The 20,346-nt window shown below is 48.8% G+C and overlaps 10 protein-coding genes across 10 annotated transcripts, besides 26 other annotated features; all 10 read right to left on the bottom strand.

The window, feature by feature from the left end:
• Positions 1–20: part of a sequence feature (haploid, non-Esmeraldo-like haplotype) that runs on past the window's edge.
• Positions 21–20,346: a sequence feature (heterozygous, non-Esmeraldo-like haplotype).
• Positions 110–144: a microsatellite.
• On the bottom strand, positions 269–3,463 carry Tc00.1047053511907.110 (fatty acid transporter protein-like, putative; the record flags this gene model as incomplete). The annotated part of the gene is made up of 1 exon (XM_814225.1): positions 269–3,463. One exon carries the CDS (start codon positions 3,461–3,463, stop codon positions 269–271), a length of 3,195 nt encoding a protein of 1,064 aa, XP_819318.1.
• Positions 3,917–3,963: a sequence feature (GA-rich).
• Positions 4,004–4,029: a microsatellite.
• Positions 4,056–4,119: a sequence feature (T-rich).
• Positions 4,209–4,239: a microsatellite.
• Positions 4,240–4,268: a microsatellite.
• Positions 4,615–4,646: a sequence feature (CT-rich).
• Positions 4,837–4,861: a microsatellite.
• Positions 4,892–4,939: a sequence feature (A-rich).
• Positions 4,975–5,003: a microsatellite.
• Tc00.1047053511907.100 (hypothetical protein, conserved) lies at positions 5,395–5,817 on the bottom strand (the record flags this gene model as incomplete). The annotated part of the gene is made up of 1 exon (XM_814224.1): positions 5,395–5,817. The coding sequence occupies one exon, from the start codon at positions 5,815–5,817 to the stop codon at positions 5,395–5,397; it is 423 nt and encodes a 140-aa protein (XP_819317.1).
• Positions 5,829–5,862: a microsatellite.
• On the bottom strand, positions 6,431–6,751 carry Tc00.1047053511907.89 (hypothetical protein, conserved; the record flags this gene model as incomplete). The annotated part of the gene is made up of 1 exon (XM_814245.1): positions 6,431–6,751. The coding sequence occupies one exon, from the start codon at positions 6,749–6,751 to the stop codon at positions 6,431–6,433; it is 321 nt and encodes a 106-aa protein (XP_819338.1).
• Positions 6,871–6,892: a microsatellite.
• On the bottom strand, positions 7,115–8,356 carry Tc00.1047053511907.80 (short chain dehydrogenase/reductase, putative; the record flags this gene model as incomplete). The annotated part of the gene is made up of 1 exon (XM_814223.1): positions 7,115–8,356. One exon carries the CDS (start codon positions 8,354–8,356, stop codon positions 7,115–7,117), a length of 1,242 nt encoding a protein of 413 aa, XP_819316.1.
• Positions 8,669–8,704: a sequence feature (T-rich).
• Positions 8,926–10,383, bottom strand: Tc00.1047053511907.70 (short chain dehydrogenase/reductase, putative; the record flags this gene model as incomplete). Its single annotated transcript, XM_814222.1, has 1 exon — positions 8,926–10,383. One exon carries the CDS (start codon positions 10,381–10,383, stop codon positions 8,926–8,928), a length of 1,458 nt encoding a protein of 485 aa, XP_819315.1.
• Positions 10,515–10,539: a microsatellite.
• On the bottom strand, positions 10,717–11,424 carry Tc00.1047053511907.60 (hypothetical protein, conserved; the record flags this gene model as incomplete). The annotated part of the gene is made up of 1 exon (XM_814221.1): positions 10,717–11,424. The coding sequence occupies one exon, from the start codon at positions 11,422–11,424 to the stop codon at positions 10,717–10,719; it is 708 nt and encodes a 235-aa protein (XP_819314.1).
• Positions 11,806–12,651, bottom strand: Tc00.1047053511907.50 (lysophospholipase, putative; the record flags this gene model as incomplete). The annotated part of the gene is made up of 1 exon (XM_814220.1): positions 11,806–12,651. One exon carries the CDS (start codon positions 12,649–12,651, stop codon positions 11,806–11,808), a length of 846 nt encoding a protein of 281 aa, XP_819313.1.
• Tc00.1047053511907.40 (hypothetical protein, conserved) lies at positions 13,139–13,942 on the bottom strand (the record flags this gene model as incomplete). Its single annotated transcript, XM_814219.1, has 1 exon — positions 13,139–13,942. One exon carries the CDS (start codon positions 13,940–13,942, stop codon positions 13,139–13,141), a length of 804 nt encoding a protein of 267 aa, XP_819312.1.
• Positions 14,150–14,183: a microsatellite.
• Positions 14,407–14,458: a sequence feature (T-rich).
• Positions 14,711–14,749: a microsatellite.
• Positions 14,925–14,945: a sequence feature (AT_rich).
• Positions 14,986–15,025: a sequence feature (A-rich).
• Positions 15,359–15,385: a microsatellite.
• Tc00.1047053511907.30 (hypothetical protein, conserved) lies at positions 15,527–16,786 on the bottom strand (the record flags this gene model as incomplete). The annotated part of the gene is made up of 1 exon (XM_814218.1): positions 15,527–16,786. One exon carries the CDS (start codon positions 16,784–16,786, stop codon positions 15,527–15,529), a length of 1,260 nt encoding a protein of 419 aa, XP_819311.1.
• Positions 17,310–17,339: a microsatellite.
• Positions 18,041–18,075: a microsatellite.
• Positions 18,133–18,172: a sequence feature (AT_rich).
• Positions 18,343–20,079, bottom strand: Tc00.1047053511907.10 (hypothetical protein, conserved; the record flags this gene model as incomplete). The annotated part of the gene is made up of 1 exon (XM_814217.1): positions 18,343–20,079. The coding sequence occupies one exon, from the start codon at positions 20,077–20,079 to the stop codon at positions 18,343–18,345; it is 1,737 nt and encodes a 578-aa protein (XP_819310.1).
• Positions 20,205–20,234: a microsatellite.

Genomic DNA, 20,346 nt, shown 5'->3' with positions numbered 1-20,346 from the left:
AAGGAAGAAAAAACAAAAAGAAAAAAGGGACGTGTCAAATGATTGAGGAAACGGTGACCAACTGCGGCACATAATTTCCCTAAAAAAGAATAACGTCTCAAATACTCAAAACAACAACAACAACAATAATAATAATAATAATAAAATCAAATATTTCATCGGTATGTGCACATGTAAGCACAACACTCAATAAAAAAAGAAAACAACAACAACTTACATACACGATGAAGCACACAACACTCAATAAAAAAATGTATGAGGAGTGAATTTACCACCCGCAATGCTGAAGGTCCTCGCCAAGTGTCATGAGTGTCCTTGAATTCAACGGCACATATCCACACGAGAGAGATGGGGGCAACGGCTCCATCCCCAGCGCCGTCACGAGATCTCTTTTTGTCACCAGAACGTACACCCTTGGAGGAGCGGGCTCATTCGATGTAAAGACAAACCTGTAGCCCTCGCCGACAAGTACATTTCGACGGTATTTGAATGTGGTGGTGGTGTGGGCTCCGTGATTGATTTGGCTGGTACCTGCTTGGCTGGATGAGTCGCCACTTACCGTGGACATTTGACTTTGGTGTTGCTGCTGCTTTCGGCTACTTACCCCCTCAACATCTTCCTTCGTTTTATCGTCTATTCGCACGCATACGGGAATGGCGTAGCCTGGCAGGGCGGCGGAACCACCATTCGCTCCAGAGAGCAGGCCGTGCAGTTCATTCTGCAGGAATAATGCCTCGTCATGAAGTGTCATCAGCAGGAGGTTGGCGTTGATCTCTTCCTGGGAGGCCGACGATCCCAGGCGGGCTGCCTGTAACGGTGTGAGCGACAACTTCACCATGCCCGCACGCCCCTCGCGGCCGGGGATTTCGACGCCGTACACAACAGCGTCCCGCACCGCTGCTAGCCGTCCCACCACGCCGTTCATGATGTCCATCACCTCCGTCGTGGACACATTTTCGCCTTTCCAGCGGAATGTTTCGCCGACGCGATCCACAAACGAGACAAACCCCATCGTGTCAAACCTCACGAGGTCACCTGAAAGGAAATAGGCATCGTTTTTCCGAATGATACCCCTAATCACATTCTTCCGCGTCTCCGCGTCACTGTGGTACCCGTCAAAGCGTCGGAGCCCAAACATATCAAAACCCTGAATGATTTCACCGACAATCTCGCCCGTCTCGCCCACGCTGCAGTACGCACCCTTTCCTTTCGGAGAACGGCGCCACACCTCACCCCGCTCGAAATCGTACTTTAAAACACGGAACGGAAACAACGGATTAAACTGTGTGGAGAGCCAACGGATTGGCGCTGGAAAGAGCGGCAGGTGCCCCACGATGCCCGGAATGTCGAAGAGGTTAAGAAGAAATATATTTCCCTCCGTTGAGCTGTAAAACTCCACAACTTGCCCGATGCCGAGAAGCTCCTTACACTCTTCCCAGATGTCACGGCGCAAGCCATTACCGAAAGCAAAGGGGACCACCCATCGATCTTCCTTTTCTCTTTGTCTCTCAACGTTGTCTGGGATGCTGCCGCCGTCAAGGCCATTGAGGGGTGCGGCTGTCTCACCAGCGGTGTCGAGAAGGCCATCCACTTTTTTCTTCTCATGGTGCAGTGCATAACGAAGTATTTCCCCAATGTACTGAAAAACAGTGACACGGTACTGTTGCAAGTCTTGTGTGAATCGAGAGGCGCTGAACTTACTGCGGATAACCATTCGGGCAGTCGGTGCCAGCCGCGGTTTCTTCCGCCGCTCACCTGCTTTTTTGCAAACACCTTGTGGCTCGAATTGATACGACGCAACAGAACCTGCTGCACGTTGCTGTACCTGCAGGGCTTGCAGAAGGTGCCCAATACAAAAGACGCACCCCACTGTGTGATACATCGGCAGACAGTTGTACACTGTGAGAACATTAAGTTCTTCGTCAAAGGATGGATAATCACATGAAAAAAACCGTTTAAACCTAAACCAACAATTACCTTCCTCGCGTCCAATGTTGTTTCTCTTGTGTTGCCTCAACAGAATCTCCTTCGTTTTCTCTCGTTGCGGAAGCACGGAGGAAAGGAATATGGCGGCAAAGAACCTCAGGTGACTGAATCGCGCCGCCTTGGGGAGTCCAGTCGTTCCAGAAGTGTAAATGTGCAACACCGGCATCACCGAACGAAACCGCAGAAGGGCCTTCTTTGTAACCTTCCGTATACGGGAGGCGTGTTGCTTCCACTGCTTCTCAGACGGTGCCGGTTCGCATACAGCCGGGGGAAAGGAAGAGATGCGCTCTGCCAGAATGGGGAACGAGCACGGCTGCGGCTCTAGTTGGTAGGGATGCACCACGAGATCAAACAAGTCCAAGGCCGTGGCATTGCTTTGCACACTGCATCGCTGCGCTTCATTGAAACGTCGCATCTCTTCGAGCATCCACGGCATCATTCCCTTCGTTGCCACCGGGGCACCTGGTGATGTCCCTCGCCAAAGAAACAACCTCTTGACAAACGATGGAACCACCACCGTCCTCCCATTCCCTTTCGGTTGCCCTGTTATTTCCTGCGGCTCTCTCTCTACAGTCTGGACCTCTTCATCGGGAAAAAGGAGCGGCACATACTTCTCATCCAGTACCAGAATCTCCGGCGCGGCACACTCCAGGGCGTGAAACAACATCCGATGGTTCGCGACATTTGTGTTAATGAGGGCTGTGCTGCAATGATGATAAACCGTACTTCTCTTTGCCTCGTTGCTCCTGTTGTTCTCCTCGTCCTCGTTTTCACTCCGTGGCCGCCTCCCTTCGTTATAGAGGGCATCCAGAAAGGTCATCCAAACACTCGCCTCAGATACAGCCATCCAGATGAGGTTAAATTCGGGAGAGTTGTCAAGCATTAGGGCAAGTGCATGAGGCCTCAGTTCCAAATGGGTACTATGAGAGGTCCTGGTGCAATTGGAGGGAGCAGGAGCAGCGGCATGCGTCAACCAGTACCACTCCCACGCCAAAGCTTCACTTAACAAACCCGTTAGCCGCGTTGCCTCTTCATACGTCACTTTTAATGGGGCACCACAAAGCCTCATTTTTTGGACGGCCGCATCTGTTGTCGCCATCTCAAACACCACCTGATGTTCCCGCTGCGCACAAGCGACAAATTGTGACTGCCTCCTAAATGCCTTGAGAAGTGTCATGCTTACGGACTGCCCATGTGTGATCTCTGCCATAGCGGCAACGTCATGAAGTAAAGGAACGATGTGCTCGTTAATACCATCCGGAAAAATGGAGTTCTCCTTCTTCTTCCAGCAATTGCAGCACGGCACAATCAATTTCCATGCATCCATACAAAGTAACTTTGCGTTCCGCATAGAGTTTCTTGCCTGCACGGCACCCAATGAGCATCCCAGTTTTATATACTCAGCCGTCGTGATGTATGCGTAATGCGACATGATAACCCAATTCCATCTTCCTACCGTATTGACGGTGGTCGCCATCTCTTCCCTCCTGCAGTTTACCTGATATATATATATATATCTGACTATTCTTCCTTTTTTTTTTTTGCTAATTCGAGTTGGGCTCCTATTGTTTCCTCTTATTCTTTTATTTTTATTTTTTCTTTCTTACCCGGCACCAGATCAATCCTAAATGCGGCCACACATTACTAAAGGAAGAAACATAAAAAAAACAACAAACAACAAACAAGAAAATACCCACAAATCACCCATTAGAACTTACATCGTACGCAAGAAGCCACATGCACGCATGTATAAACACGTCACATGTGTGTTATTTAGAAGGGAAGATTCATTAGAGTAGTAAATAAAACAACAACAGCGCAGAACAATCTCCGTAGGCATTCTTGTCTTGCCATTAATTCCTTTATTCTACTTTGATCTCACAAAAATACGTGTTTTATTTTCCTTTTTTGATTGGTGTTACTTCCATTTTCTTTTTCTCTCTCTCTCTCTCTCTCTCTTTTTCCCCTTCCTTCTCTTGTTGTCCCTGCAGGAAACCGGCAGTTGGTGGCCAGAGCCCACACACACACACACACACACACACAGGTGTTGAGGGAAACCATGTCAATACAAAATGAAAATGAACCAAAGAAAAGGAGGAAAGACAAAACCAAAAAAAAAAAAATAAAAAAAAATCGATGCAGGCCATCAAGCCATATATTTATTTGTTTGCTTTGCCCCCTTTTCCACGTGCGACCACACGCATCTCTCTTCGTGTATACAACTTTCCCTCTGTCTCTCTCTCTCTCTCTCTCTGTGTGTGTGTGTGTGTGTGTGTGTGTGTTTAATTTTTGTTTTTGTTCCTTGATCGGTGTCTCAGTTTCCCTTCTCTGTGTGGCGGCATTCTTCAATGACTACTGAAAGGGCTGAAAGCCGCCTGCAGCGGGTGTGTAAACTCCAGCAGCGCCACGGCCCCGTCCCCCGCGCCCACCACCACCACCACCTCTGTTACCACGGTGCATCATTGCGCCGCCGGCCATCATTCCCATAAGGGCCATCATGGCCTGGTATGGATCTGCTGCTGCTACACCACCACCGCGTCCTCCTCTGCCGCCGCGTGCCCTATCTGGGCGAAAGGCAGAGCGCTTTTTCGTCACCTACAGAGGACCACACACATGCATACGCGTACAAAGAAAAAAAGGAAGAAGAAGAAGCAAAAGAATCTCAGTTTCAGCCAATGTGCAACAGAAAGGGAAAAAAGTTTGTGTGAGAGAGGAGGAAACGAAGGAGGCAAAACGGTGATATTATATGCGTGCGTGTGTGTTTGTCTTTAACTGAAAGAGTGTGAAAGGCGGCTCTTGACCGTGTGTGTGCCATGATAATATCTAACAGTTATTTGTTTCTATGTGTGCTTCTTTTTTTTTTTTTTTTTTTTTTAGTTGAGGACCTATATAAAATTCATTCATGTCTTTTTTCTTTTTTGTTGTTGATTTTTTTTTTTTCCATTTTTTATTTGTATGTGTGGCTGCCCCATCGTTATTTTAATGTCATTTGTTTCTCTTTTTTTTTTTTTTTTTTTACTGAGGGATATCTTCTGCGTGCTTTTTTTTTTTTTTTTTGTGATGTTTATTTGTTCGGCTGAGCGAGCCCCTTCTTTGCTTGAGAGACATCTCCCTCTCTCTCTCTCTCCCACCCACACACACACAAACAGGCACGCATATTCAACCACTGTTCTGCCTCCTTCGTTTTTATAGAGAGGGGGGCGTCGCTGAGCGCATTTCCCTCCTCTTCCCCCTCCCCTCCCCTCCCCGCAACTCGCGGCACGGAGCGACCGTCTGCCAGAGAGAGAGAAAGTGAGGGGGAGGTACCGCACGGGCATGCGTGGGTGGGGAAGAAAGAGGGAAAAGCGCAAGCGAAGAAAGAGAGGGGAAGGGGGGAGAGAAAACAAAAGTTAGTTGTGGAACTCACGCTCAACATACAATGATGGTACTGCCCTTGAAGCTGGCATTATTCTTGGTGTCAATGGCCTTCCCCATGGCGGTGTACGATGCAAACTCCACGTATGCCGTGCCCTTCAACTCACCCGTTCCGCGGTCACGCAGAACAGTGCAGTTCAATATTTGTCCGCAATCGGCAAAAAACTGCGCCAGCTCCTCCGGCGTGGTGGTTGGGCCGCCGTTCTCGCCCCGCGGGAGGTTCCCCACAAATATGGAGCGGCCGTCGCTGTCCTTTGAGAACTGATGCGGCTGCCCCGACGTCGGGGCCATCACACCCGGCTGCTGCTGCTGCGCCGCCATGGGGTCTCCGCCGTGGGCGAACATCCGCTGGCGCTGCGCGGGGTGCGGATTATTTTCCGCAGCGGATGCCCTTTCAAAGGCGCTTGTGGCATCCATGGCGCCAAACGGCTGCTGTTGTTGCTGTTGCTGTTGTCGTTGTTGCAGCTCGCGAAACTGGCGGTCAGCCTCAAGTTCCGCCTCTATTCTGGCGATCTCGGCGGCCAAATTGTCGTCCATTCCTCAACGGCGTAATGCCCCTGTTGTAAACACGGCAATAATGGAGGCGACACAACACGGAGTGATTTATTACTTTGCGGTGGTCACAGCGATGACCCGTCACTCTGCCGTACACGACGTGACAACAAAAAAATGAGAGGTTTGGGCGGGAGCCAAGAAAAAGGTAGTGGAAAGAAGAGACACACAAGCACAGACAAAACAAAAGCACACACGATGCCTCCAGGTGGTTCGCGCACAATTACGCACGCAGCAGAGAATAAAAAGAGGAAGAAAGAAAAGAAAGAAAAAAACAAGCCTCACTTCCCTTCTCAGCTACTGAAAATTACACATACAAATGCTTCTCCTCCATCGCATTTTGTTTCCTTCTTTTACATGTCTTTTTGGCGTGCACATAAGTGCATCCCCGCAATTTGTCCTTTGGAAATATACTCGTACGATTTTACGGATTTTTTTTTTTTTGATTTTTGCTCTTCTTCATTTGCAGCCCTTCACACTAAAAGCCCTTCTGCGTCTTGAGCTCCAGGGCATCAATCTCTGGCGGTTTCTCTTCCTCTGGCGCGCATGGGAAGTGCTGGGCAATAAACCGCACGTACTGCTCGTCAGACGCGACAAGAGAAAAGAAGGCACTGCGGTCGTAGCCGTTCGCTGCCGCACGGCCCTTTTTCTTCTCCTGCAGCTGCTCCCACGAGAGACCAGGGAAGGCGCCGCAGATGAGCTGGTCAATCATCGCCTCCGTGACTTTGTCTTGACCCTGCGCATACGACAAGAACGCCGTCTTGATGCGTTGTGTGTCCTCATGTGAGATCTTGACCATTTTTGAGTAGACACGTGGCTTCCCTCTTCCTTCGTTTCCCTTTTTTACTCCCAGAGAAATAAAGAGTCTACAGGGGGTGGGCAAAGGCAAAAAACAAAAAACAAAAAGGGTTTCATGCTCACACACACACACACACACACAATATTCACAAGAAGAACACAATTGCCGACCTGGCTGCGATGTATTCCCCACCTAGCCACGTGAATAAAACGTGTAAAGTGGTCCGCACATGTTTTGTGCAGTATGTGATCTTAATGCGATCTTGAACGCCTCAGCAGATAAGGCCTCAACAGGCCCACGGGCTTTCTAAGCTTCCCTCCCCTCCCCTTCCTTCAACACAAAGAGAGAAAAACACTTCTACCGCTAACTCTCCCACCGCATGTACGGCTGCATCTTTAGCCTCACCCATGCCAGCACACTTTTTCGTTCCTCTACGCTGCAAGCGGTAGCGGAAAGGCCTGTAGGGCTGTAGCGGCAATTCTGATAATAACCGCCATTCACTAATTCCTCCCGCACGCAACAGTTCACAACCACTTGACTTCCCTCAGTAGCTGTGCGCATGAAGAGCAGATAAAAGTAACGACACCAACGAAACGTCGTGGCAAGGGGAACATAACGGTAAAGATTTGTCACGACGCCACCAGGAACCGCAACACATGTGGTGTACCGCGGTGTATTGCTGTTGCCGTCGTTACTGTTACTTTTATGAGCTCTGCCGTTGCTAGGCGTTAGGATAGAGGCGACTGTGGCAGGTGTCATAGATGCAAATGGTTTTGAGGCATTCGTGTAGGAGCGCACCGCCAAGTCCTGTGCGTGATAGATGCAGCCAAGTTTTGTAAATCCATACTGCTCGAGTCCATCAAACTTATCCCGGATGCGAGGGGACCACAGCCCGCGTCCGGACAGGTACGTCGACACAATATTTCGCTTCACTGCAACGTGGGCCGAACATGAAACATAAACGATACGTCCACCGTTCTCTGCCACAAGCGGCAAAAGTCCTTCTGTAAGCAAAAACGGCCCGAGGAGGTTCACGGCAAGCTGCTCGTCGTCACCAAAACGAGACATCACCTGCTTTTGCTGCATCAGCCCCGCGTTGTTCACAAGGATGTCAACTGCCATCCTCTGCTGTTGGGCGCGTTTGCAGTAGTCACGCACTGCAATAAAGTCGGCAAGATCCAACGCGGTAAATCTTATCTGCTGCTCATCACTCTTTGCAAATTTTTTTATGTACGCCATCGCAACATCAACATTTGGACCGTTGCGTGAGAGCACCGTCACGTCGGCACCCATGGCGGCCAGCTGAGAAGCCGTTTCTCGCCCAATACCGCTCGTCCCACCTGTGACGATGACGTGTCGCTCTTTCAAGTCCTTCCAATCCCTGTTTTTCCGGCCCCGCGCAAAATAGCGAGAAAAGGCAATTAATAGCACCGAATACATCGCCTCCAGCTGAAACGACATGGGGACAAAGAGGGTTGCGACATAAGCAATGAGGAAGCCAAGGGGCAAAATGAAAAACGTTGAGCCCTCGCGGACGATCGTAAACGTGTGATGCCCGTAGTTGTACGTATGCTCGCCCTCAAACCGCTTGACGTGGCGGCACATACCAGGGAAGAGCGGCTGCTGTTTTGCCTGCGAGAGTTTGCGTGGTAGTAGAAGACACGTTGTGTGCTGGTGGTAGTGACGCGCACTAACCCAGCACTGCCCTGACGTCAAAAGACTACCCGCTATCGCTGCTGCGGCCCCTGTCCCGCCCGCACAACGTCGAAACACACAAGAAAACGATGCGCATGACAACATGCCTTGCCTCCCCTTTCCTTTAACTAAAATAAATTCTCTGCGCCCACTCGCAACCTCCACCGCCTTCCTTCTTTGGCGCTTCGGCCGTGAACCTGCAGCGCGGGGCGGTCCAACTACAAAAAGGAAAAAAAAAAAAAAGAGAGGAAGAAAAAATTCCCACTGAAGAGTGAAAAGAAATAAGGCCACATATAAAACTGCCAACCGCCCAATTTCCATGCACCAAAAAGGATCCACGTGTGAGAGAACGAGATCACATATGTTTGCTCTTCTCCATGTCACTTTCTCACGCCCGTGAAACATCCACAGCGATAGAAAAAAAAAATGGAAGAAAAATAAGAACAATAACTCAGCATACGATGCCTTCAGTTTCACAGCTAGTTATTGTGTGTATTTGTACCCTCCCTATTTGAAGCGGCACCACTACCAGCACCAGATGCTGCGGTCGCAGCCGTGTGTCTGTCTGATGCAGATGGCCTCATTGTGTAATATTTTGCAATCGTATTCGCCATGGCCCACTGCATTACATCTTTTCGGCTCTTTGGGTCGTGGGCCCGGCGGCTAATTCCACCTGGCATGAGCATGCACTCTGCGTAGTAGCCACCATTTTCAATATCATCACGCACACAACAATTCACTACCGTCTGGCTTCCCTCGTAAGCATCCCGTATCCACAAGGAACGCAGTGTCCGAGCAAGGAAGTTCGTTCCGAGCAGCGGTGGTGCATCGCGACAGGTGAGATTTGTTGCGCAGAATTCAGGATCTGCTACGCACACATCCACCGGACGCAACTCCGTGGGTTGATTGAGCGGTATACCCTCGTAGCGACGTGTGGCGATGTACTGCGCGTGATACAAGTTGCCTAGTTTGGAGGCACTGTAACAGCGTGCCGTGACCTGAGCCTCATCCGGCGATGGTTTGAGCAACATACGCTCCCTCACAACATTTGCCTTGTGTACCCCATTGTGCGACAAACACGTCACGTATACGACGCGGCCGCCCTTTCTCGACCGTCGCAGGGATGGCAAGAGAGCTTCTGTCAGGTGGAACGGCCCGAGAAAATTGACGCCAATGTGTTCCTCAAAACCCTGTTTTGTCACCGTAGGCTCCTCCCGCCAGACACCGGCGCAGTTCACTAACAAATCAATCCGATCATTAAATCGCCCCTTAATGCGAGCGGCACACGCCATGACGTCAAGCTGATCCGACAGGTCCAACGAGACGAATGTCAGTCGTTCCTGAATAACATCTTCATTGGAGCCTTTGCTGCACTGGCAATTTGCCTTCATAAACTCTCGCGTTGCTTCTTCACGTCCCGGTCGTGACGCAATCACAACGTGGGCACCCATGTCAATTAACTGCATCGCAGTGTAAAGGCCAATCCCGCTGGTGCCGCCTGTGACGACGCATGTAAAACCATTGAGATCCTTGTAAACCGTATTCATCCTTCCCCGGATGCTGAGGCGCTGCAGGATCACACATAAACTCCAGTAAACGCCTTTTGTAATGGAGGATGCAGTAAAAAGTGGGGCAGAGGCATAGTACGCCGCGGCCATCATCATTGGAACCCACATACGACGTGCATGAAGCAACATGTATCCCATGTGTCGCAAAGAGGAGAAATCAGCAAAATCATCGGCGTCCACGTAAGCGGAGGCATCGGATTTGTTTTCGCTGAGCGCATGGATCTTCTGCTTCTGTGGCTGCCTTGCCGCTGCAGCTGTACTGTGGTGGCGTACCAGTGGTTGTGGGTGTGCCCAATGGCACACCCTTCCTGCCATACCCACCACGGCGCATGTCGTCAAGCCTTTTCGAAGAGAAATATGGCGCAACATCTAATCCCCCCTCTCTCTCCCTCCTTTGAATTTCACAATGAAGATACCCGCTTAACCCACCAAAACAACAAGAACCAAAGGTTTGTCTGTAAAACGTTTATTTATTATTGATTCCGCCTCAAGTACAGTCCAAAAAAAAAAAAAAAAAAAAAAAAAGATACACACAAAATGAATAATTTGCTCCTGTATTTGTCAATGATGTTCTGGAGCTACTTTCCCTCCGGTAAAATACACACACACACACAAACAAAAAAAAAAGTATGTTAACGGGGTAACAACAACAACAACGAAATGAGACTATCGTATATTTATATAAAGCTACACCAGCGGTCCTTAGTCATTCCCCTTCATGGGTGCCAGCTCCCATTCAGGGCGTCGCTGCACAGGCTTCACACTTTGATTTTTTGCTGTGCCGTTGTAGTCCCCTATTTTTTTTGCCACATTTTCATGCGTTACGTCCGGCTGCTCAAGCCACTCCTTCAAGTATTCATCACGCGACTTGGCAACAGAGTCTCGTTGGTCTTCGTAAGAGTAGCGGGCCCAGTACTTTCTTTGCCGTGGATCAAACCACTGCGGCTTCTCTTCCTGCAAATTATGATAGGCGGCCTTCATGCGCTTGTGGTACGGCATCTCCTGGTGCCGCATGGAGTTTTTCACGACGGGAACACCAATGCGGAGGTCATACTTTGACTTTTCCTCATAAGACATGTACATGCGATTCTTTTTGTACCACTCACTATGACCCTCCTCGCCCGGCTCTGGACCCCACTCTTCCGGCCACCCAAACTCCGGTGGCGGGGTGAGACCGTCCTCCTCCTTTTTCCATTCATGCAGTTGATGCAGCTTCTCTGACTCCGTCAACTGCTTCTTTGGCTCAAGAGACTTCACAGTGGCACCAAGGGACTGCTCCTCATATGTCGCGTAGCGTGGGGCAGGCTCATGCTTAGGAAACATGTCCTCAAAGTACTTGTAGCCACTGCGCAAGGGAGAGCTGGTGGGGGAAAAGAGACCCACCCACCGTGCAGAGGAGCGCTGGAACATCTCGTTGTTTCTACTGCTTCCCACCCCTTTGCCTATTTCCCTCTTGGGATCACCCCCGCTCGGAAAGATTAGATATGATTCCTTTCCTCACTTCTTGATGGGTCGGGGCGTTGTTGATGCCACTGGCCCTTTTCTTTCATAGAGAATAGAAGAAACAAAAAGGCGTGCTTCTCTGTGTGTGAGTCATTGGCTACGTATTTCAGCTGACGAAATCACACACAAAAAAATCATTTCCCTCCTCAAATCCCCATACAACCCTCCACCTTTTCTTTTGAATGGGTTTCATGCCTGTATTGTGTATGTATGTCGTCCCCTCTCACCTCTACAGAAAATATTTCCTTCTCTTACCATTCCCATGCAATGCTCTCTCGTTCTTCCTTCCTAGGCCTTGGAGTCAATCGCCGGCAACACCTTCTTCAGGAAACTCACAACGTCACGGATCTCGTCAGGGTGCGATGAGTGCTCCATTCGGTAGGACTTCAGTGTGATGGACGCAACCCCAGCCGACTCCAGTGCCTTCTTTGTCTGTTGTGCCGCTTCAAAGGGCACAATTCCGTCCTCCGTGCCGTGACACATAAGAATGGGAATCTCCTTGTTGCACAGACGAGAGAGGACCACGTTGCCGCCAGCGAGATATCCAGAGAGTACCGCCACACCTGCCGGTGCAATACGTGAGGTGATCCCCGCCGCAAGTGATACCGCTGCGCCTTGCGAGAAGCCTGCATACACAACACGGTTCTTCGGAATGCAGTAGCGCTGCGTCGTAGTGTACGCGAGACTCTTGACGTATTCAGCGGAGATCATCACCGTCTCTCCATCTTGACGCGAAACGTCTGTGGCAGCAGAGATCTCCTTGATGTCGTACCACGCATTCATCGACATACCACCGTTAATGGTCACCGGCCGAACCGGAGCCGTCGGAAGAAGAAACAACAAGTGCGGCAGGGAACCCGCCAACTCATGCGCGACAGGCTCCCAGCCATGCGCCGAATCCCCCAGTCCATGCAAAAGAGTCACAACACCGTTTGGATTCTTTCGGTTCCCAACCTGCAGCAATGGACCGTATTGCAGGCCATGCGTTATGAGCTGCGAGTTTCTTGTTGTGGTAAGTTTGGCTTGCAGGTCCTTCAATTCCACGACATCCGAGAAGTCCCTGATGCCGTAGAACGTCCGTAGCTCCTCCTTAATCTGTGAGACGGTCAAGTTTTCTATCGGCGTTCCGATCATTGCTGCGTGAACCAAATGATGTCCCCCCCTTCTCTCTCTCTCTATATATATATATGTATGGATTTGTGTGGGTGAACTCCTACGCTAAGCCGTGTATTTTGTTACGCTTATTCTCCTCAGAAAACAGAGATGATGGCATGGGGAAAAGGACAAAAGCAAAAAGTACACACAAGAAAAGGCCCAGTTCCTCGTCCGCCACACCGCACACTACGTGAATGGAGTTGAAAAGAAAAAAGAAGAAATAAGGAGGCAGGAGAACCTGTCCCTTCCCACAGAGCAGCGAAAAAACAGAAACGAAAAGGAAAACTCATTGCGCTCCAGTAATTTCTTCTCCCACCCAACACCGCGTCGTAAAGCCGGTACATCTTCACCGCCACAAACAAAGAGAGAAAAACTCATTTTTCCACAGTAAAATACGCCATTTTTTTTTTTTTTCTCAAGTAAAACACCTTTCCCTCCATTTGCCTTCCCTTTGAACCTCCTTTTTTTAGTCGTGCTTTGGTTTCGCGGCTGGTGGACTGTGGTGGGTGGCAATTTTATCCCACAGAAGGAGGCCACCATACAGCGCCAGCACGGCCAGCAGGGGATATCCCCACCGCTCGAATATCGTCGATGCGGCCCGTCTCTTCCAACGGCTCCGCTCCACCACGTCCATGGATACACCTGTGAGCCTAAGTGTACACGGCAGCCACCCGACATGGTCCTGTGCACTGCGTGTGGGCAAAAGCCGAATAAAAATGGCGAGGCCGTGCCCCTCAACAGCCTTTTCCCTCTCCCCATATGTGGCCGTTCCAATCTCCAACTCACTAAATTCACGTGTGTTTTCCTCGTAGAGCTTACAAGTGTGAGACGCTTCTGGCGCCTTCACAGTCACACTGTCCTCAGTGGCCTTGTGGGTCACGCGATATGTGAAGAACACCTCGCTCTGCGATACTGCGGGGGAGGGCTGCAAAGTGCACCGCCCTCGAAGGAATCCACCAACGCTCCTCCGCGATTCTTCGCACATAAGAGAAGCAAAATGTCGTGACATGGAAACGCTCACCACGCGTTCCCCTAAAGGGGCGTTGATGTGCACCTCACCGAGGTCCTCCCACTCCGCGAGATGTTCATCAACGCTAACGACATCCCCAACGTTTCGTGCATTCCATGCGGCACGCCACCGCATTTTCTCTCGCCTCAGCAGCTCCACAGGGCCCTTCATCCTCGTTAATAACATCGCATCCGCAGCCTCCTCTGCACAACACGCGTTCAATGAGAAAAGTGCAACAAAAAGCAGCAGATTTGTCAACATTTTCCCTCGATATTTGAGCGGAGGTACTGCCCCTATGCGTGCTGCTGAAAGGCGGACTCCTCGCTTTCTCTCTCTCTCTTTTCTTTTTCCTTTTATTTTTTCCTGTCGCTACTATTATGAAACCCCTCACGCCACTCCAGACAGGCAGCAAATAAGCACGAAACAACATCAATGATAACAAATACAGACGGAAATGCCTCCTCATCCAAAACAAAAACAACAACAACAACAAAACAAAGACGGTCCACCCCTCCCCCAAATTGCAGTGTTTATGGGCGGCCGCAAAAAACAGCGATGGCAGCCCAATGTCGCGCGTCTCTTTCTTCTTGCCACTCATATTTATTACACCCCTCCTCCTCCACACCTCATTTCTGCCATCCCCTTTTTGCTTTTTCTTTTATCATGCGCACTACACCTCGAATTACAAGGTACTCACGTGTGTATGCGGGAGTGACCGTCTCCACAAATACAAAAAAAAAAGGGGAAAAAAGAGGAAAAAAGAGAAGAAAAACAAAACATTGTGTTCTCTCCCCCCACGCCCCGCCTTCTATGTGCGTGTGTGTGTATATATATACATGCGCACGCAGAAGGGTGTTTGGAGTAAAGGAAAGAACGGGGCAACGTAAGAATGAGTGATGGGAGACAAAATAAAAGAAAAAACAATTAAATCCACCTGAAAAGCGATCCTGTTCTCTTTATCCCCGACTCCATTCAAATAAACTTCACTCTTCTCCGGCAGCTCTGTCCCCCTGGCAAACAATCGTCTAAACACACACGCACACACACACATATACAGACACACACACAGAAACAAAGAGAAAAACAAACAAAAGAAAACGAAAAACAATACACGCACACATATAAATTCAAGAAATGCACAAAACAATGAGACAGGCACTTCCTCGTATCCCCCCTGTCATTTTTTTCCTCCACGGATGAGGGCATGCATACACATACGTACACGTAAATACGTATAGCTAACAATAAAAAAAAAAAAAAAAAAGGGAAGAAATCCCAAAAATAAAAGCATAAAGCTACTCTTACTTTCCTCTTTCTCTCTTTTTTTTTTTTTCCTTTTCTTTTTCTAAACAAGACAAGTCCTTCATACACCCCAAAAATACTCAACAGTGATCTCCAGTGCGTTCCGCCTCGTACAGACGTGTGTGGGTGTGCGTCCGCCGGAATTTGGATTCTATTTGTGTCGTTTTCCTCCATTCTTTCCTCTCGTCCCATCCTCCACCTCATCTTCTTCACCGCCCTCATACACCCCCACACGGTGGCGGCGAAATCGCATGAAACGTGAAAACAAACACAATGGAGGATGGAGAATGTGAGTGCATACGAGAGTTATAGGAAAAGAGTGGAGAGAGTGGGATCCCTGCCGGGCATATCTAAAAAACAACAACAACAACAACAAATAATAATAATAATAATAATAATAATTCATGCATGAGTGTAAATGGATCCGACGAAGGTACAAAGCCAACACAAACACACAAAGGAGACACAATTCTTTTGTTTATTAACGGCTTACCCTAACATTCCCCCCGGTTCTTCTTGTGCACATCGTTCGCACCTTTAACCTCAACGTGCGAGAAGGTCTGCGGGAATAGGCGGTGTCAACATGCCACCAGAGCGCGGCGACGTTTCCCCTTGCTCAAGAATAATACCAAGGGACAAAGGTACATTTACGCCTCCACTGGATCCGTTGCGAAGATGAGGGCTTGTATCTTCGTCGTACCGTTCCTTTTCAGCACTCTTTGAAAGATTTATACCCTCGTTGCGACGGGGTGTGGCAACGTCAGAGAATGACCGGAGACAATCGACATTTTGATGGCTGTCCTGAAATCGCGATGGGGTAGAATGAGAACTGGAAGTGGGTTTGGTCATGCGTTGCCGGTGATTTTCAGCCGTTGCATTATGGTTGCACTCGCCATTGTTCATGGAGTCAAAATGCCCTTTCCCGTTCCCAACACGCGGAAAGTCTTTCATTTCCGGCATACCCGGTGACTCGTTCAGTGCAAACTTGCTACAATTGTCATTTTTGTGTGACTGGATGATAGTGTCATTTCCCCTCACAGAAGCCTCCCAGGAATCACTGTAGGCCACAGATAGCGCCTCGCAGAGCTCATTTTCACGCCCTCTGTACTCTTCTAACATTGACTGCATCTCCTTCTGGGTGTTTGTCGGTTGACACTCAATGAAGCGCTCGATTGTTTTCCGGTAACGATTCTTGGAGGTGCCGTATGCACCCTGAAGGCGTGGCATCGGTGGCGCAAGTTCTGTACCCACCACCGCCTGAGTTGGATGCCCACACTGGGGGCTGTAGCCACGCGACAACGAATGCCGCAGGCGCATCGTGAGGGCCTGTGGATCACAAAATTCACCTTCCCGCAGGGAATGGGATCTGCCGGCCAAAGGGCTTTGGGAAATGATCTCATCGCTGCGACCCCACCGTGTCTGACTGAAACGTTCACGATCCACAGCTAGGGTCGATGCACGCGACTCTTCCAGTCGACCATTTTTGCTGGGAATTGCACATTGTGGTTTCGATGGGGCTGGCCTTTCATTCATGCTCCGGCCCCGAGCATAATTGACATCCTCCGGGGCTCGTGGACGACCAGGGGTGCTATCATGACTCTCCCGTCTGCCACGCACGGGAGCCATCCGACATTCATAGACGTCGCTTCGTGTCGTTTTGGAAGATGCCGATAACCCACTTTCGGCAGGATTGTGCCGTCGTGTAGGCGTTCTGCAGACGCTGGATTTCCTCCGCGGAGTCCTCCGTGGGGGAGGCGGTATCAGGCGGCCAGAGTGTGTGTGGAGATGTTGCGTCTCCAACATTTTCTCCTTTTGCTTCGGTTCCCCCCTTTTTCTTCTCCCTTCTCTCACTTTTTTTTTTTTTTTTGAAATTCTCGTCTTATTTTATAGCGTTCCACCTCTCCGGTTGAGAGTGTGCCCTGAGATGGCCTGCTCCGTGTAACTGCGTAAAGTGGCAATAAAAGAAAAGCCAGTAAGGGAAACAGCACAGAAATCACGACAGTCGATCGATAAAGAGGGAGAGGGCACACGCAAAAGACAAAAAACAAAAAAACAAAGATGAAAGACGACCGCTCAGTCTACTGCGTACACACACTGCGGAACCAAACATACACAAACACATTATCTATCGCATGGCGAGAAAAAAAAAAAAAGGGGTATCTCACCGAATGATAAGAGGGTGGCAAAAACGGACTGAACCTTGCATTTACTTTTAGCGGTCTTCCATGTGTGCATGGATTTCCATCAGGCGTGCCCAGTCACAGTCACGAGAAAAGTTGCGGGCCAATAAAAAATATTTAGTGACTCATTTTGCCGTCTAATCCAAAAAAACAAAAACAAAAAAAAAAATCAAAAAAGAAACGCGCATTTTTTGCCGGGTTGCCCCTATGCCTGCACACACACACACATGCAGATATATACGTGCATATGTGCGTTCAGCAGCCAATAGAGGGCCCAAGGCGGTTCCGCACTACACATGACTTGTCGGGAAGAAATGCCGGAGTTTCTGAGAGCGTCCCTCACAACGTACCCCTCACGGCAAGTCGTACAGTGGCAGCTTACGCGGCTGGATGGCACCTTTTTTTTTCTCCCCTCCCGCCTACACAAAAAAGAGGAGGAGCCCACCAATGTGCGGTGACTGTTTGGGTTCAACTTACCCAACACCCTCCACACTTCAGAGAAGTTTTCTTTTCCCCTAACGCTCGCACACCAACACCAAACAAATGTGCTCGCAAGACGCACACAACAACAAACAGGCTCGCCTTAAAGTCACAAACTGGCAGTCATTAAAATGTTTCCTAACCGAAAATTAAAAAAAAAAATCCCCTCGTTGAGGGCAGTACTATTCGTCATATTATTATTAGTAGCAGAGGCAGCAGCAGCTGGAGGTGGAATGAAGGAATTAAAGAAAGCCGTTCTCGCTGCCTTTTCTCTTACAACAACAACAAGGAACAACACAGTACGACTGGAGACGTCAATTCGCACAACACCTCCACAAATCTTAGTGACAGTAAATAAATAAAAAAACAGCGCATAGGATGAGGATGAGAGGGGGAGAAAAACAAAAACAAAAACAAAAGGAAAAAAAAAAAGGAGAAATACAAAAAACATCTCAATGATTTTCGATAGCACAGCCAACAGTTAGGGCCAAATATACAAATATAAATATAAATATTTATTTATATATAACCAAAAACAACAACAACAACAAAAACGGCGAAATTGTGTCCGAACGGTAAAAGACATTATTCACCAGACATGTATGATGTCCGCCACGCATGGCGGTGTGTGAGTCTTCTCGGATCCAGTTCGACAGAAAGAAAAAAAAAAAGTAGCCAAAAAACAAACAAACCCATTTATTAGGCCACACCACACTGTTTTAGTCGCTGCAACGCTGCCACCAGTCTTTGTTCCAAAACAGACATGTTATACATGGCAACTTGATTGGTAAATCCTCGATACATATAGTCGAACTTGCAGGCACGCATAACAGCCTTAACTGCTTCAAGGTCTCTTTGTTGTGCCTTCGATGTATGAAGGCCACCCATGTGCTTAAGATACATATCAGCAGCTTCAATATATTCGTAGTGAATACCAACGGTGTCGGCAAAAAGCTTGTAAAAATGGATCAGAGTTCTTGGGCAACCAAAAGGCATCAACTCCAAAAGCGCCCGGCAGCGTGGCCGACGGCGCCCGTCCATCCAAAGGACGTGTGTCAGTCCCATACCGTGCATACCCATCATGACGTCGGCGTGGCGGCTAACATGGACCTGATCCTCCAGTGGCATCTTCTCAAAATATACCACCTGCACGTTAAAGCCAACTCTTTCTGCTAATGCGGCCACGGCTTGGTAATCGTGAATCTCGCGAAAGTTTCGGTTAATTAGGAGCAGTCTCGGTCGGTAGACAAAAGGTTCCTGCGTTTTGTCCCCTGGTTCCCTATTCTTGTACTTTGCCATTACTTTTAACTCCGTTTCCCAAAAACGCTTTGCGATTTGTGGAACATGACTGAATCGACGCAGGATGGAGAGGGGTACAACTTGTTTTTTTTTCAGATCATCAGACACTTCTTGTGCGGACTCGTGCGGTGTCTCGTTCATGTATCGCACCATAAGATCACCGATAAGGCGAAATGCAACAGTTTTTTGCTCAAATGTTTCATCCGGCGGCACCTCGCAGGTAAACATGGCTTGACAGGTGCAGTATACAGCATCTCTACTAAGAACGGGTATGTCGTTAAAGAAGTAACGTGTGGGTGCCGTTGGATGGGAGAAGGCACCTAAAAAATGTGTTGTCTGCGGCAACGCAGTTGCCAGGTTTTCTCGCGTCCATAATAGTTCCGCACGTGGGAGGGCGAAGAATTGTGTAGGTGATTTCCCCAATTCACTGTACTTCCACGGGGTTGTTTCATTCCCCACCTCCGTCATGATAACCATCACTTCTTTCACCATATCATTGAGGACATGATACATCTGACCAAGGGAAAAAAAGTTAAGAAAAACAATTGCAATCGCGGGCACAAACGTCAAACTACGGATGTAACTATTGTTCTGCATATCCATCAACACATTGTCGGTCAGCCTCCTCCATGAGGGGAAAATTTTAACCCTTGCCCCGCCAAGGTTGCGACGCCGATCCAAGTCATCCCCATCAAAGTACGACGATCCACCCAAAAAACACACCGGCCCTGGAAAAATCGGATACGGTGGCAGGCGAATGTCTTTGCTCTTGTTGCTCCTAATAGGAAAATTTACGATATTCTCACGCTTCCACCAGGCGTTCTCCAGTCCGGGGGCGTACTTGGAACAAAAGCTACGAAGGTGTTCAAGTTGCAGCGGTGGTCCCTCTCTCCCACGGCGGCTTTGCAGCAAATACCCACCACCCGGGCCCCGTTGTATTAGATTGTCTGGAAAGACACCATCAGAGACCTCCGGCCAAACATCTTCCTTCAATTCTTTTAAACCGGGACTGATAACCAGCAGCGTGCCCAAAATCATGATTGCACAGAGTGCAATTAAGGTAGTGACATACAACCGGCATAAGAAAAAGAGGCGTTTGCAATGCCACCTGTGGTTCGCAGAATGCGTAATGGCCATCGTAACTTCCCGGTTCACTCCAACAGTAAAAGAAATAGCTGCCTACGGCAGAAACACACAAAAGGAAATAAGAAAAAATCAGAAAATAATAATTTAAATATCAAACTTCCAACTGTTACTAAACCAAAAAAAAAAAAAAAAAAAAAAAAAAAGAAGTCGGCACTTTTTTTCTTCAAATTTTTATTTTTGTCTCGGTGCAACAAACTTATGGAGTTTTGAGTAGGAGCCCGTACGTGAATTGGCTCACACCATCACCCGGTAATCAGA

The sequence above is a fragment of the Trypanosoma cruzi genome, genomic scaffold (assembly GCF_000209065.1).
Source record: "Trypanosoma cruzi strain CL Brener 1047053517187 genomic scaffold, whole genome shotgun sequence".
Taxonomy (NCBI): domain Eukaryota; phylum Euglenozoa; class Kinetoplastea; order Trypanosomatida; family Trypanosomatidae; genus Trypanosoma; species Trypanosoma cruzi.
The sequence above is the reverse complement of the archived record's forward strand: the minus strand, read 5'-3'. Positions and strand labels throughout refer to the sequence as shown.